The 23,321-nt window shown below is 36.6% G+C and overlaps 1 protein-coding gene across 1 annotated transcript; it reads left to right on the top strand.

The window, feature by feature from the left end:
* Nucleotides 1-341: 341 nt before the first annotated feature.
* LOC119636270 (paired box pox-neuro protein) lies at nt 342-10,886 on the top strand. Its single transcript, XM_038031571.1, has 4 exons — nt 342-427; nt 2,365-2,505; nt 5,357-5,436; nt 9,663-10,886. The coding sequence occupies exons 1-4, from the start codon at nt 415-417 to the stop codon at nt 10,884-10,886; spliced, it is 1,458 nt and encodes a 485-aa protein (XP_037887499.1). The 5' UTR covers nt 342-414.
* The last annotated feature ends 12,435 nt before the right edge of the window (nt 10,887-23,321 follow it).

Genomic DNA, 23,321 nt, shown 5'->3' with positions numbered 1-23,321 from the left:
CACTAAATGAAAAGAAAAATCGAACAAAACGCCACAGAAACTGGCTAAAACTGATTTACGGTTCAACGTCAAGCAATCAACGAGCGGGGTACGCTCATAAAATCACCGAAATAATTGTGCGCGCGCATACTTACATATCAACGTAGATTTGTGTCTGTTAGTGGGGCTTTTTATGGATTTTTGAGTTTATTTGATACCAACACGACGATTAGACGTATCAGTAAAACGTAACGCGGTGCCTCCAACAACACATAATCGTCATCATCATCATCATCGTCATCGTCATCGTCATCGTCATCATCATCATCGTAGCATCAGCGTCATCGCTATCACCGCTTTAGAAGAAATAGCATCATCCAAGTTTTTATTATAGTTTAGTGAACAGCGCTGTGAACACTGTGGCCAGCAGCTAATATGCCGCATACAGGTGAGTTTATTATGACGCCATTGTAAGCGTTTTAATTGAAGTTTCTTTTATTAGTCACATAAACCGACATAAACAATTATTGTTCGTTTCTATTTTATATCATCGGTTTTGAAATTTCAAATATGGCGGAATTCGAGTTATGGTTTCTCTAAAATGAAATTATGTCTGATATGGACTTGTTATCCAGTTATTGAGAATTCTCTTCAAAAAGTAAAAGCTAATCGCCCCTTTTAAGAACTGCTTTTTTGTCTCATTTTGCCCGAAGAACGAGTTTACCAAATAACTGAATTGCTCCTAGAGTTACTAAGATAACGTTTTCCGATTGTTTTACGATTTCTAAAAAATCGTTTTACAAACACGCGATCTTTCAAAGGCCAGTAATTAGTTTTATTATTAATAAAATTGCCAAGGAAAGCCCTGGTAGGGCTATCCCGACTATTCCAATCCGAGCTTATAAAAACCGGCTTTTTTAAAAATGAGCTGCTGTTACAAGAGCTTATTTTGGTGGAGATCTGTTAGTAAAAACGAGCAAAATTAGTTTTCCCAAAAAATCGCTTATCCGAATAACTTTTGTAAACTGTCAGCGCGAATAAGCATTTATCTTTCCAAGCGTTATTCCAACTCTGAGAATATTTTGATATGCATGTGGCTTTGAATAGTGAGAGAATTATGAAGTAATTATGATTTGCGAGTAAAATTGCAAGCTTTTGCCGCTTAGCTTCTAGCTTCCTTCGAACCTCTATTCGTGCTGTAACATTAGTTTTGAAGAGGTTTTCTCTCATTTCTTATTACTATGGGAGATTTCATTCTTTATCTGAACAGTTGCTTTCAGAAACCGAGTATACCTAATAGAAGAAATTAACAACAATGCCGAATAGTAAAAAGGCAAAGTTCACGAGAGATTATGTTCCAGCATTTCGATCCAATGTCTAATCGAGAGGAAATATCCAGCTAACCGAAAATAGTCCAATAACAATAGCAATACAGATTAGTAGAATCATCTATTCCCATAAGTAAATTTTTATGTGTACGTATATGAAGACGCACTCAAATGCTTTCATCCTATTTACCACTTATTCAATAAATCATTACCCATAAGGTAGATAGGTTCCTGTTGTGTCATAACATTTATACTCCGCCTTAAATCTTCCGCATGCGTTTGGCCAGTCCATTAAAGCACAAGAAAAGCGCATTAAAAGAAAGGAGAAGAGAAGAGAAGCGAAAAAAAACGTACTAAGCTTAATTGTGTAAAAAATTATGCGGTGAAATGCGTTTTAACCATTACTTGAATTTCTCATTGCACACGTCTTCATGGTGCGATTTTTGAAGGAAAAACCTTTAATAACCAACTATTACTATAATCAATAAGCTTCTGGGTAATATTCGGAATTTTTGGTGTAAATATTATTATATTTATTGCTGTTGTTGTTATTGGTGTTGTTAATATTATTGCGTATTTAAGGTCTTAAGGCCTCATATTACCAACACTTTAACAAAAAACATGCTTTCACGGTTATTATTTTTATGGCTTACTGTGCGGTGGCCGTTGCTTTTGCTGCCTTAACTTTAACTGTATCCTTTTCAAAACTGGTCTGCGCCATTCATTGCTGTTCGCTCCCCAATGTACGTTTAAGTACCGTTCAACTGCATATTGTGAGGTATGGTAGCTATCAGTTTAACTGCATAAAACAGAGGAGGAAAGCTTTTTCGTGTTGTGAGGATAATAAAACATTTTTACTGTTCTTTACAGAAAAGTTAGAGTAAGGCGGTTTATAAGCATTCGCTTAACTCTTTTACTGAATATCACACACTATTTTCTACATTCTTTTTTATTTTTTATGTTTCATTTTTTATTTTATTGTTTTAATATACCCTCCAGATTTGTACGCCAGTAATTAATTTAAAAATAATTTTTTATTTTTTATTTCATTTTACAGGTCAAGCAGGTGTCAATCAATTGGGTGGTGTTTTCGTTAATGGTCGCCCTTTGCCTGACTGTGTGCGCAGACGCATCGTTGAACTGGCTTTATGTGGCGTCAGACCTTGTGATATCTCACGCCAGCTTCTGGTATCCCACGGTAAGTTAATAGAAAGACTTTACTTGAGCTAAAAACAAAGAAAAGAAAATTCATTACGGCATATGTTTAGCAAGAAAATCAAACAAATGAATAAAATAGCGGAAGGACTACTTACTTCTCAATAGATAAGCAAAAAAAAAAAAAAAAAAAAACCGTTAACGAAAGCACTCGTACGAGAATCTATTTGTATTTCAGAAAATTCATTTATCATTAGCCCCGACATTATATCTGCCGATATTACTTATTCTCTTTTCCCTGAGCACCCGTTCCCTGTGACTGGGAAGTTCTTTAACTGGCAGTAACAATTTGTGCTCTAATAGCAAATTGTCTTTCCTAATAGCAAAAGTGAAGGAAGCAATATTTCCTTGAGGACAATCTGCACTTATACTTATGTCAAACATATGACAGTCTGACAAGCGATTCTCCCGATTACATAATAATATTTCCAACCAAGCTTTCCCATTACTATAGTTGTATGAGCATTTATACGAATCTTTGTAGCGCACTCAGATCTTTTCTTACCTTTTCCCGCACTAAAACGTAAGCGTCAACATTCCACAAGCATTACGTGCATGAGAAAACCTCGCGTCTAAGTAAGGCCCTGTTCTTTGTTCCGCGACGGTAATGAACCCTATTCGCTACCGTTTCACAAGCTCTAAAACGTTTATAAGTCTCCCGGGTTGGCTAGATTTTTTCTTTCTGCACTGTCTCATAACAGCCTTATAATGCAATATAAAACCATTCCTCCGTAAGCATTACGTTGTTCAAATCATGCATAGATAAACGAAATGTTTCTCGCTTTACACAATAGTAACACAAGGCATCGCTTGGCACTTGTAATTTCACAAACATTAAGCGATTCAAAATCACCCTCCCAAACTCCCTAGCTACTTTAAAACCGTGCCGGGCTTCGCGGATACGCTTAAGTAGAGAAAGAGCTTTACATGATTCCTTCTTTTCCCATTATTCGCATAATAGTTTGCCATTTCAACCCAACAGTTGATATCGACTGCGGCAACTAATTGGACTTCGTCTAACAACTGAAAAACATTCCTCAAACAATTAGGCCTATATGGATTGTATACACATACGACAAGACATTTTGCGTTGTTATTGCTGATCTTTACACCAAGACATTCAACCACAATTTTGTTTGCGGACCTGAATACCGTCTTATAGTCTAAACCTTGACCAGTGTAGAAGGCAACACGACCATCTCTCTCATGGCGAACAAAATTGTAATCCCTAATTTCACACAAGTTGTTATCGGCGCACGTCTTGAACCACGTCTCAGCTATACAAGCTACAGCAAGTAGTAAAGAACGCAACAAATACTTAGAATAGTCGATCTTTAACTTATTGAAGCTGTGCACATTAGCACAGCTTGAACAATGCTCGGTATTAAGTCCCAGTTGAAGCTTTTCAATCATTCTAGTACAACTGCAGGACTGATCATTCTTGCCACCCTTACCCGTTTGGTTGGACCCACTACGTTTAGAGCAAATTTTTTTCTGCTACTCCATCATAGACCCTACATCTTTCCCAACCGACACATACCCGCCAGAATTCGTCTTAATGATGACACTGTTATAGGTCTTATCATCTTCTATAACCTCACAGCTTCTTTTGTGCTTTCTTTAAAATGTAATTTTGATCCTGGATCACTTGCGTTCTTACAGCTAATGTTCTGCACTCTTTACGCGTTGACTTCTCAATCAGCTCCTTCCCTCGGCTTTCTCGCTTCTTTGAATAAGTTTTGCTCTGAAAATATGAGGCAGAGCCGCTTGAACAATGAACAGTTTGGCCTTAACCACATCAGCACAGGACAGTCTTTTAGCCTTTGCCCTCCCGTCCATCCAGCCAGCTGCTTCGGAAAGATTTAGCATTTCTTTGTGGTTTCGTTCCGCCATTTCCTGCAGCTTGCTATCAACTTTTTTATTCTTCTCCATAGCCATTCCAATAGCCTTCAATTTCGTATCAACACGATTCCCGAATTCTTCCAACATGTTGCTAGCTTTGATCTGGTTTTTCTTTTGATATTTTTGATATTCGTCAACAAATTCCTTCGGTGTTCGTCAAGAGTTATCAATCTTATCAAGAATATCCTTCAAGGTTAAATCCACACTGTGGATATAAGTCGCACAATCTTGAGACATGAGGCGAACCAAACCATTCTTTTAAGCACCTGCTAAGAGTACGAGTCCAGACCGCAATAGTGGCGCGTGGATTGGCACACTCTTCCACCAACTCCTTGCCATTGTACCCCAGTCCCGCCGCGAATGGCATGGTTACATTTAGTAGACCTAACGCACTCGGCCATAATCGGATACTGATCTAGGGAAATTTATTATGCACAAGTCGCAGCACGCAGCAGCTGGCAGCACTCATACCAAGTATCCCTCAAAGCACCGCCACCATCCAATGCCTCAATCGTGAATCTGATAGACTGGACGCCATTAATTTAATCAATGAAATGAATAAAATATTACAAGCGCTTTCAATACGTCACGACTAAACGCGACCAGAATTTGTTGACTCTTTTTCAAGAGAAAAAAATTTCTTTCAGTTAATTGATTTTTCCCACATATTTCCCAGGGCTGAAGACATCTATTAAGCTAATAGAAAAGAAAAGAGGTTTTTGTTTTTGAAAAATTTGCAAAGGTCTCCGCCCTTATGACAAGTAAACTCGGATTAAATTAATTTATTTGTATTTGCATTTATTTACTTTAAGGTCGCTATAAAATAATTGTTTTTATTTTTTAAATTTATTTATTTGTTAATTAAATTTATTTACATTTAAGCTTTTTTCCAATTCAAGTTAATCAAGCCCGAATATATTTTTTATCTGCAGGGTGCGTTTCAAAAATATTGACACGTTTCTATGAAACCGGTTCTATACGTCCAGGTTCTATAGGTGGGAGTAAAACTAAGGTAAGCGAATTATTTATCAATTTAAAAAAAAAAAAAAAACATATGCTTTTTCAATAGCACTATCTTATCATAAACTGAATGACACAGTTTCTGGAGATTTGAACTTATTGTTAAGAGACGTTGACGTAAACAAATCTTTTTTGAGGTAAATAAATTACCATAATGGGGTAGAAAATTACATGCCCTGTGGTATTGCCGCACTTTACATAGATGTCTGCCGTACTTTATATAGAGATAATGAAAATGTTTTCCAAACATCAGGTGTCGGTAAAGCTGAAAATTCACACAATTCTCTCTTTCGGTTATTTATTTATTTTGTTTCGATAATTTTTTCCAGTAGCAGAACTGGTTATAAAATGTCACACTTCTTGTGTGGTTTAACGGATCGATAATAATATTTATGGTTAGATTATTTAAGTTAAACACAATCACATGCTTTTATGGCGAGCTAATAAGGAAGAATTATGTATATATTCGGAAGGCAACAATTTACGGAATTTCTTGAAAACATTACGCTAAGTAATTAATATACAAATAATTAAAATGAAAAAAAAAAGTGCTAAAGAAAAATGTTAAAAAAAAGAAGAAAAGAGAAAGAGGCCAGCAGTTCTATTCCGTTTAAGTCGACCAAAGGCGAGAAACGCTGCAGGAAGTCCATACGGCTATCCTAAACCCGGTGGGCTTTGTCAAAACGTTTGTAGCAGGAAGTAGCGGAAGTAGCTTCACAGACCTCATAAAGTATACATATGTTTATCAGCATTATATTTTAAGTCGATTTACTCATGTCCCTCTGTCCCTCCGTAAAAATGAAGCTATCGAGTTCAAATTTTGCAAAAGTTTTGAGACATTGCACACAGATTGGTATTGAGAATGGGCGATGAACACTTTTCTTCCCCAAATTCAAAAAAAAATTCACCTCTTCTCGCAATAGATAAACCTGCAAGGATTTGCACATGAGTGAAAATGCGGCAACGTACGGAATCCTTAGAAAATGGTTTGTGAGATTTCGTGTAAAAAATTTTAATCTTGAGGACGATGAATACTGCGGAGCTCCGCTTGTTGGGGCTGTGAAGGATCTAATATACTATGCACTCCTCTCCTCTGACAGGATTTTTATATTTAAACGTAATCAAACCAAACGACATGTTTAAAGAAAAAAACGCCATGTAAGGGCCTTGAAAGGGACTTGAAGAGTGCTGAGAGTGAGATCGTGAAGCAGTCTTCAACTTGAGCTCGGAACTTTGCCCTGTTGCGGCTTATTCTCTAGATAGGGTTTCCTCTTCACTAGTCCACTAGACCACTTCGCCTCGAAACCATCAAGTTTCTATTGCGAGGGTATCCGCAAGCTACTCGGAGAAGAGGCAAAGTGCTATGATAACGAGGGGGAATATTTCGAGTATTGAGCTTTGTAACAAACGTTTTTTAATTAAATTCGAATTTTACCATAAAATTTACAGACTTTATTTGTACTCTTAATAAAACCATTTAAAGCAAAAACGATGATAGATGTGTTTCCTAAGTCTTTTTCCTTCTCTACTAAGACGGTATATATAAGTGCAATTGGAATTGGTAAAAAGGATACACACAAAATGCGAATGAAAATTGGCGTTTTTATACGTTACTCTGCTTGTGGTACAAGGTTATAGTAAGTTTGTGCAACCATACGGAGCACCCTTTGCTATACCGACGAATTTAAAATCATTTTGCAAATCGATCTAAGCTTGTCTGTCCGTCTGTCCGCTCTCTTTTCTTGTGTTATTTATTTTCCTATTTAGTATCGCTTTCGGAATCGATCTAAGTTCGCCTGTCCGTCTGTCTATCTGTCTTGTTTTCTTGTGCCCAACCTACATGCCGTAATTTTTGAAATAATTCGATGTGCTTTGGCCTAAAGACGATCAGCAATGAAAATAGTTCGGATCGAACCACTTTTTCGGCCATTTTTCATATAACATCTTATTTTTATTTAAACTGCCGTTATAAGGATAAATCTAGGGTCTTGTAGCATGGATCGCGCCACACTGTAATGTTGTCAATTGTTTTTTTTTTTTATTTTGAAATTATTCACTTCAAGGCACGGGTCCATGTGAAAATTTGTTCAACTTTTATTGAAATTGTGTTATTTACTCATATATCTACGGCTATGGCTGTCGCAGACTTAAAAATTATTATTAAGTAACTGAGTAACAAAATTTTAGGTGTGTAGGTGAAATATGAAAGAAATAAGAGAGAAAGAGCGTGGCGCTGTCCGCTTAATGTGTGATGCATGCCCTAAATTGAAATAACAAAAACCTACACTTAACACCTTTATCATCGACATGTATATAAGGCTTTCATGGGCTAGCATGCTCATGCATTATACCGTACCTGGATTTTTATAACCCTTTAGATAACCATCGTACAAATATAGTCCTCGTTGTACATATGTTGTAATTTGCTTTAAGTTAAATATTTTATTTTTCCTTCTCTTCGATGTGAAATTTTTGTTTTATGAATTTTTAATGAATTGCTTAGTCACACGTCAGTCATGCTATATAAGTCAACGGTTTCATATGTGTGTATATATATATGTATATTTGGTTTCATATATATTACTAGTATAGCTACTTGTCTGCATTATGTGCATTTATTAAGCGCTTTATCCGCTAACGATAATTTGTGGTTGCATTGGATATGAACAATGCAATCAAAAGAAAGGATATTACAGGACAAAAGGTGTTAAGTTATGTTTTTCTTTCCCTTTTTAATTTCATGACATAAAAGAGGTGTTGAAATTGCAAACATTTTCCTTTAAAAGAAAACTTTTTTTAAAACGATAACATATTCAGTAAAAATTAAATTAGAAAAAAACAAAACTGCTTCAAATACAATAGTAAGTGCTTAAGAAAATTTCAGCACTGACTTCTCAAGTTATTGAAATTCGTCTCTTATTCTGTTTAAGCACTCAGTTTAAGGAAGGGGAAGTAATGCTATGGTCATTGTTAGGCGCAGTGCATTTTAGATTTTCCCTCCCAAGCGTTATATGTTTAACTAGTCAAGCGAAGTCAAGACTATGTAAACCAGATTTCTTAGGAGGACACTTTATATCACTTTTTATTGGTAAAAATGCTGTTCGAGTGGACTTGTTCGACTTTTCCCAAGCAGGACTTGGTTTGCGTGTATATCGCAAGGCTTTCGTTTCTGCGGCTACTTCTTCTTCTATTGATCGTGTCAATCAGGTTTTTTCTTACCTGATTTACTTGAAGGAGCACGCAAGTCAGATCTAATTACAAATTCACAAAATTGAATCCTACGCATTACGATTGCTTGCCTGTTGATCAGCGCTCGGCGGGTTATGTTAGAAGTTGGCGTAGATAAGTTTGGCGGCAGCAAACAACAGACTCCTCAGTTCGCTGAACCATCCTAGGGAAAAAGCGACAACATTAATAGAATTAGCAGCAAAAGGTCTGCCCCGTATCGCTCTCCAGAGCTTAAAGAAGGAAACTTCATTTGTGTTGGGTTTAACTGCTGGTTGGCTAACAAGTACTTCATACACCAACTACGACGCAAGTAGCCTTCACTGCTTGAGCCTTTTTGTCCGATACTTCAGTTGACATAATTACCAAAGCTTTGCAGCACTGCGAGTGAAAGTATGGCCTATCGAATAAGCAATCGAATGTGAGTCTTCCAGGTGAGAAATGCTCGTTCCTTCACTCGGCTATAGGGTACTCCAGCAAGAGACTGTTATTGTTCATATTTTTGTAAGGGTCGCCGTTGCCAAACGGCGGGGAAGTGATTCGAAAGCAGCAGTTTTCTATCTTCGCCTGATGTCTGGCATTCCTATACTCGCTACTTAAATCTTAGCTTAAGGAGAGAATATCACGTACATCTAAATATAAGTATAGGATCAAAATGAAGCACATTCTCAATCCTCATATGCCGTTGACCATTGAATTTGGAAATTTATTGCAAATTTTTTCTCTTTTAAACTCACTGTCTGCCATTAATCTATACTTTTGCTTAGGGCAAAAAATCATGTATTTGCGTGATTTCTTCATAGCGCCGCATACATGTTAATGACACCATTGTCTGTGGAAACAATTAGATTTCACGGTATTTAATTGTTCATTTAACGTGAGTGCGATAAAAATTTTCCTACAAACATTATATTTTATTATTATTATTATTATTATTATTTTGTGTGTGTAAAGTGATAAAAATCTTTTATTTCTATTTATTTCATTTACCAGCAAGTGGCTACACCGACGGTCGTCAAGAAAATTATACGTTTGAAGGAGGAGAATAGCAGTATGTTTGCTTGGGAGATACGTGACCAGCTGCAACAGCAACGTATCTGTGATCCCGCTTCTGTGCCCTCCATTAGTTCTATTAATCGCATTTTAAGAAATAGTGGTTTGTGGACCGATGAAATGACCACCAATCAGAATGCCGTTGCAGCGGCAGCAGCGGCGGCAACTGCTTCGCCAACTCATCTGATCGCGCCATCATCATCATCTGTGTACAATAACACTAATCAACTGTACTCAAATTCTGCGTCTACTTCAGCTACCAGTATCGTCCAAGACACCGCTCCGTACTCTCATAATACTGGTACAACAGCCAGACAGTTATTGCAAAGCACCTCCACGTTAGGCTTAAATGCACCCTATCATTATAAAGATTTAGCTTCTACTTCAACTGCTTTAAGCTCGTCAGGCGAGCATCCTATTAAACCGGCCCCAAAGCATGCTTTGGTGTCCACAACATTCGTTTCCGCTTCATCAACTTCAGCACTAAACGGTCAACTTACTGTTCAGGATCTTTCGTATACGAGCGCTTTTCCTAAGCATTGGCTTTGCAATCCACTTTTGTACCAGCATATGCAAGCGGCAAGTCAATTTTTTCCTCAATACAATACCAGCCATCATCGTCAACCATCAACAATGCCTGCGTGTTTATCAGCTGCCTCTCTTCAAGGCTATATAAAATCGGAGAAATCTATAGAATCCGCTAGCGCATCAGCGAGCGAAGCCTTAAGTGATTGCGATTCTGGTAAATCGTCTCCATCCAATTTACAACTTACACCATCGTCGCTGGCCACCAATCCTGGTCAACAACAACAACAACAACAACATCAACAACCACAACAACAAACTCATAGTCGTAAACGTAATCCTTATTCAATAGAAGAGCTTTTAAAAAAACCTGAAAAGCGTACGCGCCATCATTACCACGCATCCTCTATTAGCATGAGTAGTAAATTAAAATTGGACGCGATGCATAAAATGAGTCCCAGCAAGCCGGACGATTGCAATGATAGCATCAAATCGGCGTCGAGCAGTTGCAGCAGTAGCCGTTTGAGTTGCGTCTGCGAAGACAGTTGTGATGACGAAAGACGCAGTCCCTTGTCAGGTGTCGGCAGTCATCAAACAGAAAACGACGATAATTGCGAAACAGTTGAAGTAGTAAACTAAAGTGCGATCACTTTGATCATTTGACATATATGACGATGATGGGAGTGAAACGTATTTAGCGGTTATTTAGTGATTATTTAGCTGATCATTTAATTAAATTAAAATTAATGATTATTTTTGAGATTTACTCTTATGTATCAAACACTTTAATTATCAGTTATTGACTTTCTGTCTTAGTGTAATAAATAGTAAAAATTTTAGGTGTGTATGTGATGTTGAAAACTGATGAAATAAAAACTTAAAGTTTCAAAAAATTTTAAAAGAAAAATTTAGTGAGTTCGAAAAATAAACAGAGACTGGTTTACATTGCAAAGGAGGGCTTCGTAAAGACAAATGATAGAGTTAAGCATGCTTGGTAGGCTTATTTGGTACGACAAAGGAATACAAACCAGTAACAAAGAGGTAAGGTAAAGCCCTATGTTGTCTTGAAGGAGTGAAATGTAGGAAATTATGTTTCACTTCCTCTTCGCACGCGCCAAGAAGCTCAGTCAATAATTATTGGGACCAAGCATTAAAAAAAAAATCTTTTTGCTTCGACTTTATTCATTAACAAGGCCTCCTGCAGTTGAACTGAACGTAACACTTCGATGGCTTTTCTATAGAACGACTTGTCTCACTTCACTTCGCTTTGCGCAACGACCTATCTTTCGACTTGCGACACTCTGAGTCAATACAATGTCCAATGCCCAGTTTCTCATGCACCACTATGTGCTTAGGGTGTCAGCTACCTCCTTCAACTTTTTATATATAGAGAATAGTTTTCAGGATTTTGTTAATATTTTCTGGCGGAATCTTTCATTTCTTTTGGGCGTCCAATGCGATTAACATAATCGGAATCCATATGATCCGACAAATTGTCGTTTTCAACATAAGAGGATTGCAGCAACAATTTCCGAGCCAATCCTGAGGGTAAGCAGTACGTTTTTCCCATCATAACGCAATGTCTGACTAACCCAAGAAATTTCGAGTCTTGCGCTGCTTGGCAAGTAGCAGGAGGAATAACGTTATCGAAATCACTATAACTTCCGAAGAAAATGTCGAAATGACATGAAATTTCGAAAGACATTGCTTAAGTCTTGATTTCTTTTTTGCTTCTTTTTGCTTATTTCTTGCCTAAAAATAAAATAAACTCTTTTGCTAGAAACGACGTTTACGAGTCAGTAGCAGTGATTATTAACTAATTCTCTACATTAGGCGGTTGCATGATGGTAAAGAAATGGAAAATACCCGGCTAAATAACGGTTGAATTCGGTGGTTTTGACCTTCCTTTACAAGAAACAACAGTGTTCCATTTAATGATATTGATTTATTTAGCGTAAGCCGACGCTAATCGTGGAGCGCTCGAGATTACATTTTCGACCTTCAATACTTTTTTTTGCTGTAGAAATCTTTTTGTTGAAGAAATCTTTTGCTGTAGCCAACCAATCGCAGTCGGAAGCTTGTGGTGATGTAAGTCCATCATATCCCAATCGTCAGCTTTGATTTGAGGGCTAATAAAGTCCAATGACCACGAATTGCAAGACTTATTGGCTGAAAAACCAGCTACAACTCTCGAAGAATTTCCGAACAGCTTAGCAGTTCGCGAATCAATTTTTTTTAGACGTTTGCATTCGATGGGAGAGATCCAAAATGCAAAAAAGGAGAATTTTTAGTAGCGTATTGTGCCTGGCGGCGAAAATTGAATCTACTACGACAATTCCAAGTGCAAGAAGTCATGGGATTGTCAAGGAGAGCCATCCACATCGACAAAGAATCAGAATATTCATGGTCATAACATTGTGCTGTGCATATGATGGGATCAGCAAATTGTGATGTGTTACGAACTCGTAAATCCGATAAGAGCCGTTGATCTCTGTTGATGTCAGTTTAACAAAGTGAATGATGTAAAAAACGATGCAAAAAAGATTAGCCATTGGTTGCAATTGTTGCCAACTATACATTGTTGCAGCTCGAATGAGAAGCTCTGCCACGTCCAGTGTACACAGCAAACATGGTGCCTCCTGATTACCACCTGTTTAGGTCGGCCCAACATGGCTTGGGTGGCACACGGGCCGGAAAAATTGAAGAAGCGCCAAGATGTGCCGGTGGGTGGAAGCCGATGCAAGTTCTTTCGACACGATATCGCCATGTTGCCAGAAATACGGTAAAACGTTGTAGCCAATGATGGACACATTTTGCTTAAACTATATTGCACCAATTTTTCTCAATAAGTGCCTTATTCAAGTGAAAGAATGGCCAAAATACATGCAACCATCTAATGTATAGAATAAAGAAAAGAGAGGAGTTACGCTCAGGATATATCGAACATTCTTTGTCATACTAATTTGAGTTCCAAACGAGAATTTTGTTAAATAAACAATGATCGAGAAGATATCGATTTCGTAGCTAGTTTAATAAACAAGATACGATAAACGAATTTACGAAAAAACAGTATTTTTATCGAACTCGGCGATGCAACGACAAGCGGGCAAATGAAATTAATATTCCCACCATCTCCGAGATAAGGAGATTTTTGCACACAAGCACAATAATGTTTTCAGTAATTTAAGCATAAGCTGTAGAGTTCTTTCTCCTATTGGTGTTGATTATATTTCTAGAATTTAGAGAAGAGATAAACATGAGGGAAGAACTCAGTTGAGAGTTATTCTGTATTTGCAAAAACGAAACAAAAGAGAAGGCGGGAAAAGTCAGATAGATATTCATCGGATGACTCGTGTCGTTCCATTTAGCGAAGAAAGCTTCTGAGGTTCATTTACATAAGCCGCCTTATGTGTATTGAATTTAATATTTAAATTGACATAAACATTAGATTTTCGTTAGTGAAGGTCGGATAGCACGCTTGGCAATTATTACACTCTGACCTTATGTGCTTATATAAGATACGCGAACGGAATTTGTTCTTCTATCTTCTTGCTTAATTTAAAGATTAATACTCATTTGTACGTTTAAGTCGAATAGTTCGAGATCAAGACAACAAAAAACGATTTTCTTTTCTTATTTTTTTTTGGTTTTCCCAATAGAAATGAAGTCCTAAATGTATGGATTTATATATAGAATACTTTGAATGATAGGCAAAGTTGATGATTAATTTTTCTTTAAAAAAAATGAATAGAAACAATTTGTGTACAAAAATGTTTTAAATCGAAAAAAAAAACATTATAGGAAAAATTTATGCAAATGTTATGCGAGAGAGACTTCATGCCATTTTCAGTTATTGAAATGCATAAATACCGCTTAAAATACCAAAACATACCACTATGGCAAAACTTATTTCACACACAACATACCAACACACAGGCATAATCAAAACTCATGTATATACATACATAAATACATACATACATACGTACATACATATTATATACATGTATATATATATATCTGGCTGAGTTTGTGTGTGTGTTTGTGTGTATGTATATACGTGCATGCATAGTAAGTGTTTACAACTTAACTTATTACAAAGTGCAGGAGAAGCAATCTGGCGTTCAACAGAGATCACCAGATCACTAGAATTGAAGTAGCAACAGTAGCAGTGAACAGTGTTTCACAGCCGGTGGTCTGTTAAATCAGTTGTAAAATCACTTGTTATTATTGCCGTTGTTAGTGCGGTTTGGAAATGGTGTAAAATCGTATCGAAACAATTGTATGAATGTTGATGCCAACATACCACTTGCTTGGTTAACGTAGCCTTTAATTAACTCGCGCGCCAATGAAGTGTCAACATCATATAAAACATAATAACACAACAACAACAAAAGAATAACAATAATAATAACAACAATAACAACGTCTAGGCAAACTACCTTCATAAGCGACCAAGCAGCTTTATGTGTCTCGCTTAACACTTGATGTATATTGAATAGTGTTGGTGGTGTTGGTTGGCAGTGCTATGCGATGATGTGGTGGTTGCCACAAGAGATCTTTTGCTGGTGTTACTTGGCGCAGCGTGCGACACTCGTGTGTAGAATTCATAATCGATCATGTGCTTGTTATATAGGTGTACGTTTGTGTTCGTGTGTTTGTATATGTATGTGTATATATGCGATTTGGTTTTTCTTGCCATTCAAAGCCAGTTAATGCCATTTAGGGTATAACAGCAGCAACCTAAACACTGGCCGCAAAGACACACAAGCATACACAATTATATTGAATACTGGAGGTGACAAATACTTTGTTAACTTCAAGTGTAAGATTGTGTTACATATGAAACATACCTGCATGGAGGTCTAATAAAAGAATTATTTTCCCAGGTTTTCTACTATTGGTGGTATTTGCACAAACGCATTAATATACTATAACAAGAACATGAACAAATTTGGCAGTAGTCGGAGTTGAGATTTGAGAATCGACACTCTTAAGACTTGGTTACACACGGGATGTAGACAATTTGCTGGTCTTTGCAGAACATGCGGAGAGTTAGTGATGCTATTGAATTTTTATTGACAATGATAAATCCATAAGTATTACATGTGCAACATTTGGCTCGGACTCACTGCAAATATTAAAATTATTCCAAAAAAACATTTCGATAATGATTATGTATTATATGAAGGAAAAAAAACAAAACTGCAACGATAGCAGTAAACGTTAAGAAAAACTCATAATTTTTATTTATTTTTTTCTTCTCATCAAGAGCAAGAACAAGATATACGATGTGGTTATGAATTAAAAAAATAACATAATAAGCGAGAGGCACAACAGTTTTTGTAAGTTTCTTTGCCATTCCTTTCACTATCTAACAAATAGAAAAGACGAAATTGCGTCATGTCTGACTACTGCTAACTTGAAGTCGATTCCACCACCTGAAGATCTAAGTCGGACGTTCTGTCGTTACGATATGTTTTCATACGTTGCGCAGTGGCACGGTTGGACACAAATTGGTCATGGAAAGTAACTTCCTTGTGATTTACAAAAATATTGTTTTATAAATGAAAAACTTTGAGTCCCATAGGTTTGGTCGAAAAGTGTTTATTGCCCCAAAAATCAAGCTACAGGGAGCTAGCTACATTTGCTATAGTTTGGCAAAGGTGAATTTTTTCGTATCACGGTTAATGTAACCTTAACTCCCTAAAAAGTGTTAAGAACCATTGCCCGCTCTACTGTACTTTCGTCGGAGCCGATTTTATATTCCTCGTACATGCTAAGAATGCGTCGATTTTGTGGAAACTCTATCGAAGTCTATTCCACGTTACCCAGAACGCCGTTCAGAATTCACAGCTTCAATGGAAACTTTACCAGAGCGGGCTTTACACTCCATAAAACTCGCGAATAGTGCGCGAACTGAATCAAAGCCGCTTTTATACGCTGCAAAGCGTTGCTGAGAGCTCGCGTTTTTTTGAGGCGATTCGGGCACTAGCGGTTTTATACTACTAAGGCTTACTAAAATTTTGGCTGGTCGGCTTGAAACACTGCCGATCCTGTTCTCTTCAAAATATTGCTGAGATTTCTCCTTCAAGGACCAGAGTTTGAAAAAGGCTTTTCTTCGCCCCGTGAGAAATCAATGTTTACTTTTTATTGCTTTATGAGCACTAATGTGACGCTATAAGGAGCAAATTTGTGTTAATTTGGTAAGTATTTGGATTGCATGTAGGAAGCATGGTGATGGCTATGGCCTTAATTCTGACTGAGAATGTGACCCTTGAGAAGGAAAGTTGTTCGACGGGTTATAACTCTCAAAATGTGTGACGCGGGAGCTGCTTGTAACACTTATGCTCAGTATTTGTGGTTTTGAACGCTAATCATGCTCGGAGGTCTGACCAATGCATTGCGTAAGTAAACTATTTACGAATATCTATTATTTTCAGTAAAAGACCTCGCGAAACATATTTTCTTGTCGGGGACTTACCAATCCTGTATAATCGCTAAAAGAATAAACCAATAGAAGTCAAAGTAAGGATTGTGACACGAACTTCTGTTATGAAGATGTTGCTTTAAATCAATTGCTTACTTGGGTTGGTGCAACACGTAGTTGGGATATGCTGTAGTTTCTGCCTTAGAAACCTTGACATTTATGTCTTTCGGTTATCTTAATTTTTCGCACTGTTTCTTCGGAGGATGATTAAGAGTCAGGAAGTACTTCATCTCGATTTGAATGACCTATCTTGTAGGCCAGTCTATGTAAAAAGTTGATAAAAACTTAAAACGATTGGCTTTTCAATTGACTGCTGAAGCGCTGTTTCTTTAGCAGGCTCCCTTTTTGGTCCGCACATTGCGTGCATATAGATGTGCACTACCAAGCTGGGACTGGTTGATTTAGACGACTGCATCGATACAAAATAGACCACAGGACGCCTTTTGAGAAAAAGTTTCCATAATCTCTCGCCTACATCATGGGTAAGCTGGTAAGCTTTGAAAGCATGTGCGCAAAATTACACAATAATTAATTCTTTTTTTTGTCCAAAAATAAAAATTAAAGATTGCTTTATAAAATTCCCAAGTTCTTGCTTGCAAATCTTCTTTTATCGCTTGTCTGGTTTTAGTTATTGACACTTCAAGGTAGGACATGCCTGTTATATATGTTGCGTATCTCATGGGAGCCACGTTGTTGTAATTGGCGCACAATGATAGTAATGGTGATTGCACAGGTAATAAAATAGAAATAAATTAGGAAAAACAAAAAAAGAAAAAGAAGAGGGAAAGGGAAAGGAAACTACAAAACAATTTTGGAAAATGCGAGAAGAAACGCATATAATAAGATAAAGAATAGAAACAGAAAACTTGGAGATAATTAAGATTCGGTGGCATTAGTTTCGAATGAAATAAATTTATTTATGCCGCGCTGTTCCAGTGGCAGTAAGTAACAAATAATAAATACGGTAGAGGAAATTAGCTTCCACAACAACTAAAAAACTATTCAAGTTATGTCAGATCGTGTTAAATATTCGAAACTCGTATATTTCGCAGCTACGGCCGAACAGACAAACATTTGTCTCAGACCATGAAAAGCAGCAAAAAGTAAATGCATTTAAAAAAAAAACGCAACAATTTCAACAGCATACAATCGACATTCATGCATAAGAAATGCTTTAGAAAATATTCAGCAAGAATTGAGAATAAAAAAAACTAAAGAAAGCAAGAAGGAGAAGACGAAAGAGAAAAAGGAGAGAAACGCACAAATATTAACAAAATGCGAAATTAATAAAAAGCTTTGCCATAATTGTATCACGTATGTATGCGTGTGTGTGTGTGTCGTTATACGCATAGGCAGACAGTCAGGCCAAGTCAGGCATCCGTCTAAGCATCCATCCATGCATTCATCCATCTATCATCTCTTAATGTTTTTGCTTCAAATGCAACACGCATTCGCAAGCAGTTCATAAACATCCTGCAACACGATCATCAATTTCATATCATCATCAATGTCGATTATTGTTGTTGTTATTATTGTTGCTCTCACTATTGATATCGATCGCCTCCGTAATCATGGTTTTGTGCTGCAAGTGCGTGTATGTGTGTCTATATGATCCTTTTCGTTAATATACAAGCAGTGAAAACAATATCAAAAAATTGTTTGGTGTTCGTGGTGTGTATGAGTTGGGTGAGCGCGATTGCCTCGGCTGTTGACTTGATGGAATGATGAGGACGTAGAATAATGCGTTACGAAAACAAAATTCCATGACGACTGACAGCAGTAGAAACAGAAGAAACAGCAGCCAGCCAGCCAGCAAGCAGCACCAAACCTTACCAAATAGCATAAGCATAAGATAGAAAAACGCTTTTAGCAAAAAAAACTCAATAAAATCTTTCGAAAACGTTTTGCTTTTTCTTCCTCTCTTTCTCTGCTCTCGCTATACCTTATAAAAGATGCTATCGTCACTTTATATATTGTTATTGTTGTTGTTAGTTTTTGTTGATTTTTCTTCCTAACGCATTTCTTTAAATCTTTAGGCGTTACTTTTAGGTCGCTTGTCTATGGTCTACACGGTGTGCGTAGCGTTCCGTTCATGACTTTAGTTTGAGTTTATTGTAAATTTGCAGACAGACGTTGTCCCATGCACAACAACATGCACACCAATAAAGCGACACATACTCCAACAAAATATTTTTATACGGTCGCGCTCAAAATATCAATGAGCTTCAATGGGTTTTTGGGATTTTAAAAACTCCAGTCACACAACCTGCCAGCAGGTAATGCAACAAAACAGCAGAAAAAAAAAATAAATAAATAAATAGCTTTTACTGCTGATATCTTTCGCGCCCAAGCTGAAAGAGTTTTTCACCATCGCCATCACCATCGTCATTATCATCAGCACTGCCGTCATTCTCATCCTCATTCTCGTCATTATCATCAATAATATGGAATTTTGTTGGGATTTCACTTTTTTTTTTGCTCTGCACTCTTTCTTGCTGGCCAAATGTTTTTCATTGCGCTTTCTTCAGCTCTCCTGTTGAATGATAAATCTGCGTTGACAATATTGTGCTGGGTTGTGTTGCATGCGATGTCATGTATATTTTATGTCTTGCATTTCCAATGTTACCAATGTAATATTGGTTTGTATTTTTATTGGGTATGCATGTGTGTGTGTGTGTGTGTGTGTGTTTGCGTGTGCAAATGTATTTGTTTGGAGTTTTTCTTTAATTTTGCTACTGTTACCGATTTCGTCGTTATTGCTGTTAGGTCAGAATAAATCAAATCCCATCTCATATACACATCTCTCATACAGTTAATATACTTAAACCTTAGCCGCACTTACGGAGCTAACTATTGAGTTGCGAAAGTACAGCTATTCCCTAATTTCTTCAATTGCTCCTAAAGTGATACAAACCGAAGAATATGCTTGCGTTTAATTTCATCCGCATATTAAGTAATTTTTTTTGTTTTGTTTATTATATTTTTCGTTTCTTATTGGCTTTATCTTTCCTATTTGACTTTAGACTTTAAACCAATTCTCAATGCTTTAACTGTTACCAGTTTAATCCTTTATCGCTTTCGATATATTCGAAAAAAGAATTCTATCAGCTTTTATTTGCTGACGATCACGTGGCATGCTTTCCGCTACAAGATCTCGTATCACTCGTCTTTAGTGTATTTTTCATTGTGTACTGTTTCACATCTTTCTTACCACATATCGTATGTACGAGCATAAGTTATATCTTCGATTTTTCCTTATTTTCAGCGCTTATTATCAGCTCCTTCTTTATTTTATCTATTAATATCCATCTGTGGTGCAACGAGCACCGGTATACAATATATTTCTCGCTTGGATGTGACAGATTTTTATATACATAATCAGACTAAATTGGAGCCATGGGTCCAACAGTGTTATAAGTTACTATTACCATGTGGGGCTTCATCTAAGCTTGCTGTCACGATTTGGAAGACTTGCCCAATTTCAATTGCATTCAAAACTAAACTTATCTGACATATAAGGAAAAATCTAATTTAAGTAAATGTTGCCGAAATGTTTCAAAGGAGATCAGTGCACAACGGGAATTCAACTTTAGTTGCTGGCAGTCGATCATAGTGCACAATTCTTTATGCTTGACGCGTGTTCGTTATGCTAAGCCTTCGCCGACGATACTACTGAACAAACACACAGCTTAGAAGGAAAAGTGCAAAGACTCTTAGCATTCTAACGAGTTTGTATAAAAGTTAAGAACACTATTGTGTATGACTTTAACTAACTTCCCTTACTTACCTGGGTGGCAAAAGATAGGCGGAGTAATATTTTTATTTATTCGATCATTTCCTTTAATTACTTTTATTAACAATTTTCTAGAATTTGGACCTTTTTTTATCAGTTCAAGCAGTTTCAAGTCTTAAATTTTTTTAAAAGCATTTGTAAAATATTTGTAAGAAACACTGCTTGATATATTCTACTGTACAGAGAAAAAAATTATGTAAAAGGTGTGTGAAAGCACATCACAGATTGTAAGCTTTGGAAGGAAAGAAAGAAAGGGGAAGTAAATAGAGCGGAGAGAAAGCAAAGCAAAAATGAAAGCAGAGAATAACGGAGTAAAGGCAACTAGAAGAGACAGGAAGGAAGAAAAGCTTTAAAGATGAAAAAGTAGAAACTAGTTGCGATCGAGGAAGAGAAGAGGAAAGAAAATTGGAAAGAATAAAGATCGAAGGTAGCAAAAAAAAAAAGAAAAGAATTGTTGAGGGTACGGATGGAAGGCATTCAAAGATGGCGCATTGGAAAGCTAAACGCCTGCAAGGGAGGGAAATTGGAAGAGTGAACGCGACGAACGCATAGAAGAGGAGAAGAAAGGAAAAAAATTCATACCAAGCGAAGTTTAGCGGGTTCAAATCCCAACGCGGTAGAATGCGCTCCCGTCGTAGTCACAGTACGTACTCAGTCGATAGAGGCCTAACACTTACCGATTGGGCACACACCACACACGTCCGACCGTCACCGCATTACGCGAGTAATGTACGTCACCTGAGCGATTGATCATAACAAAAAAAGAAAAGCTGGTCGCTGGGCTCGAAGCTCCGTAACAACTTTCGGAAGGGCACAAAGATGGAATTTCTCACAAATTCAAAGACACTTAGTTAAAACATAAAATATTTTACTTATCTGAGATTTCGGATGAACCTCCTAAGGGAAGAAAGTATTTGTGAAACGCTAACGGAATATATTGGGAAAATAACTATTTTGAAAATATTTCCGCTTCTTCTGCTCATTCTGAAGAAAAAATCAATTTTCACAAGCAATGACTTCATGCATAAAACGTATGAAAGTTCGTTGCAAGCATTGACTCGACAGGTCGACAAATATTATCATAACTAACTAAAGCTCTATTTAGAAATGCTGTACGGCTGCGTACAGACAAGAAGAGAAAGGACTTATTAAATTTGAGTTCAAAACAAAAGTGAGGTTGGAAAAGGGTCCTTTCGGATCGGATTGTTTTTTGAAGCAAACATCGGGTTTTTTTTTCTTAAGTGTAAATATTCTTATGAAAAACATATATATATATGCTTGTTATCAGTACCTTATGAGTTAAGAGTTCGAGGAGATTGATGTTCGTTTGTGTGTGTGTGTGTTCATGTATGATTCTGAATGTCTGCTTATTGATGATGTATGTATATATTTCAAAGCGATTTCTTTTTCCTTTTTTTTTTTTGCTTTTGCTACAGATGTCCATTCTTGGCTTTGGACAGATATCATGGCAGAAAATTTATTTTATGGCGGTAATGGTGTTATGTTTTACGCGATTAGCAAGACCAATGTTTTGACATTGCAAACAAAATGTTCGAGCAAATGCAACAATAATAACAACAATGCAACAATAATAAACAGTAATAGTTAAAGCGGCTAAGGAAACCTTCAACGTAAAGACGAATGCATGCTTATGAACGTTGGGTAGCATGCATTAAAGGAAATCAATGTTTATTTACAGTACATTAAGAAAAACGCATTGAAAATCGGAGACAAGCAACAAAATTGAGGATACCACAATGCCACAAAAAAAAAAAAAAATGCCCAGCCATGCTATGCTAACAGACTTTATATCATTGTTAAGAGAAATTGTTAAGCAAAAAATAATTTGAAATGAAAAGTCCTGCTATTAACTTTGTTGCTTGACTCGATCGATGCCTGGCGAAGACGATGATGACGATGGTGAATAATTTTACGAAAATTGTTCTTTACTTTAATTTTTGCTTAATTTTTATATTTGTCTTTTCTTTTTTTTTTTGAATCGTTAACTTTCAACCTTTTTCTCTGTATAAAGAATTACTTTCTTGATCTATTTCTCCGGCTCGAGGTGTCACGGTTTTACAGTCTAAGATAAAAATATTAAAGCGTATTAAAGAAATCTTTTATTATATCTTCTTCGAGCTAAGAGATAACTTAATTACCTCATATTATTGTGCTAAACTGTTTAAATATAGTAAAGTGTGTTATGTTGCCCGCAAGTGTTTGTTTGTATTCAGTGTGATCTAGATTTATAAGGAATCACTTAACGATGTCATTTCAAATCTTGTCATTTCTATCTTTTAAACAAATAATTAAACAATTTTTAATGCTTTTCAGTTACAACGCTTCGGACTATAAGTCAAAAGGTTTCAACAAGTAACACCTCTAACCACCGTAGAGAGAAAACTAACTAAACAGTAATTGATTTCCCCCAAGCGCAAAAGGGTAATTAGTTAGTTAATGTTCTTAAAACACACAAAGAAACAAAATAAAAGAAAGAAAGAAGCAAATCCACTGGCATTGCTGGCACTCGTGAAAATAGTAGAAAATGGTTTAAAAGAGAAACCGGTACTAATAAAATTGTCGCTGCTTTGTCTTCCGTCTCTTTGACTCTTTTGTTTTTGCAGTCGACCATCATCAAGCATCGTGCGTTTATCTCTTCATGCCTGGCTATTAAGTAAGTCAAAAAGTTTTTTATTGTGTGCGTTGTTGGGGTGTTTATCATTAAAATGATTTCGAAGGCATTTTTATGACTTTTATGATTCATTTTATGATTAACAAGTTTAAATCTTTC

This window comes from Glossina fuscipes, unplaced genomic scaffold, assembly GCF_014805625.2.
Source record: "Glossina fuscipes isolate IAEA_lab_2018 unplaced genomic scaffold, Yale_Gfus_2 28, whole genome shotgun sequence".
Lineage (NCBI taxonomy): Eukaryota > Metazoa > Arthropoda > Insecta > Diptera > Glossinidae > Glossina > Glossina fuscipes.
The sequence above is the reverse complement of the archived record's forward strand: the minus strand, read 5'-3'. Positions and strand labels throughout refer to the sequence as shown.

Coding starts and splice junctions, on each gene's coding strand:
- LOC119636270 (XM_038031571.1), top strand. Junction 2,506..5,356: donor CCAGCTTCTGGTATCCCACG/GTAAGTTAATAG, acceptor TTTTATCTGCAG/GGTGCGTTTCAAAAATATTG. Junction 5,437..9,662: donor TAGGTGGGAGTAAAACTAAG/GTAAGCGAATTA, acceptor TTCATTTACCAG/CAAGTGGCTACACCGACGGT.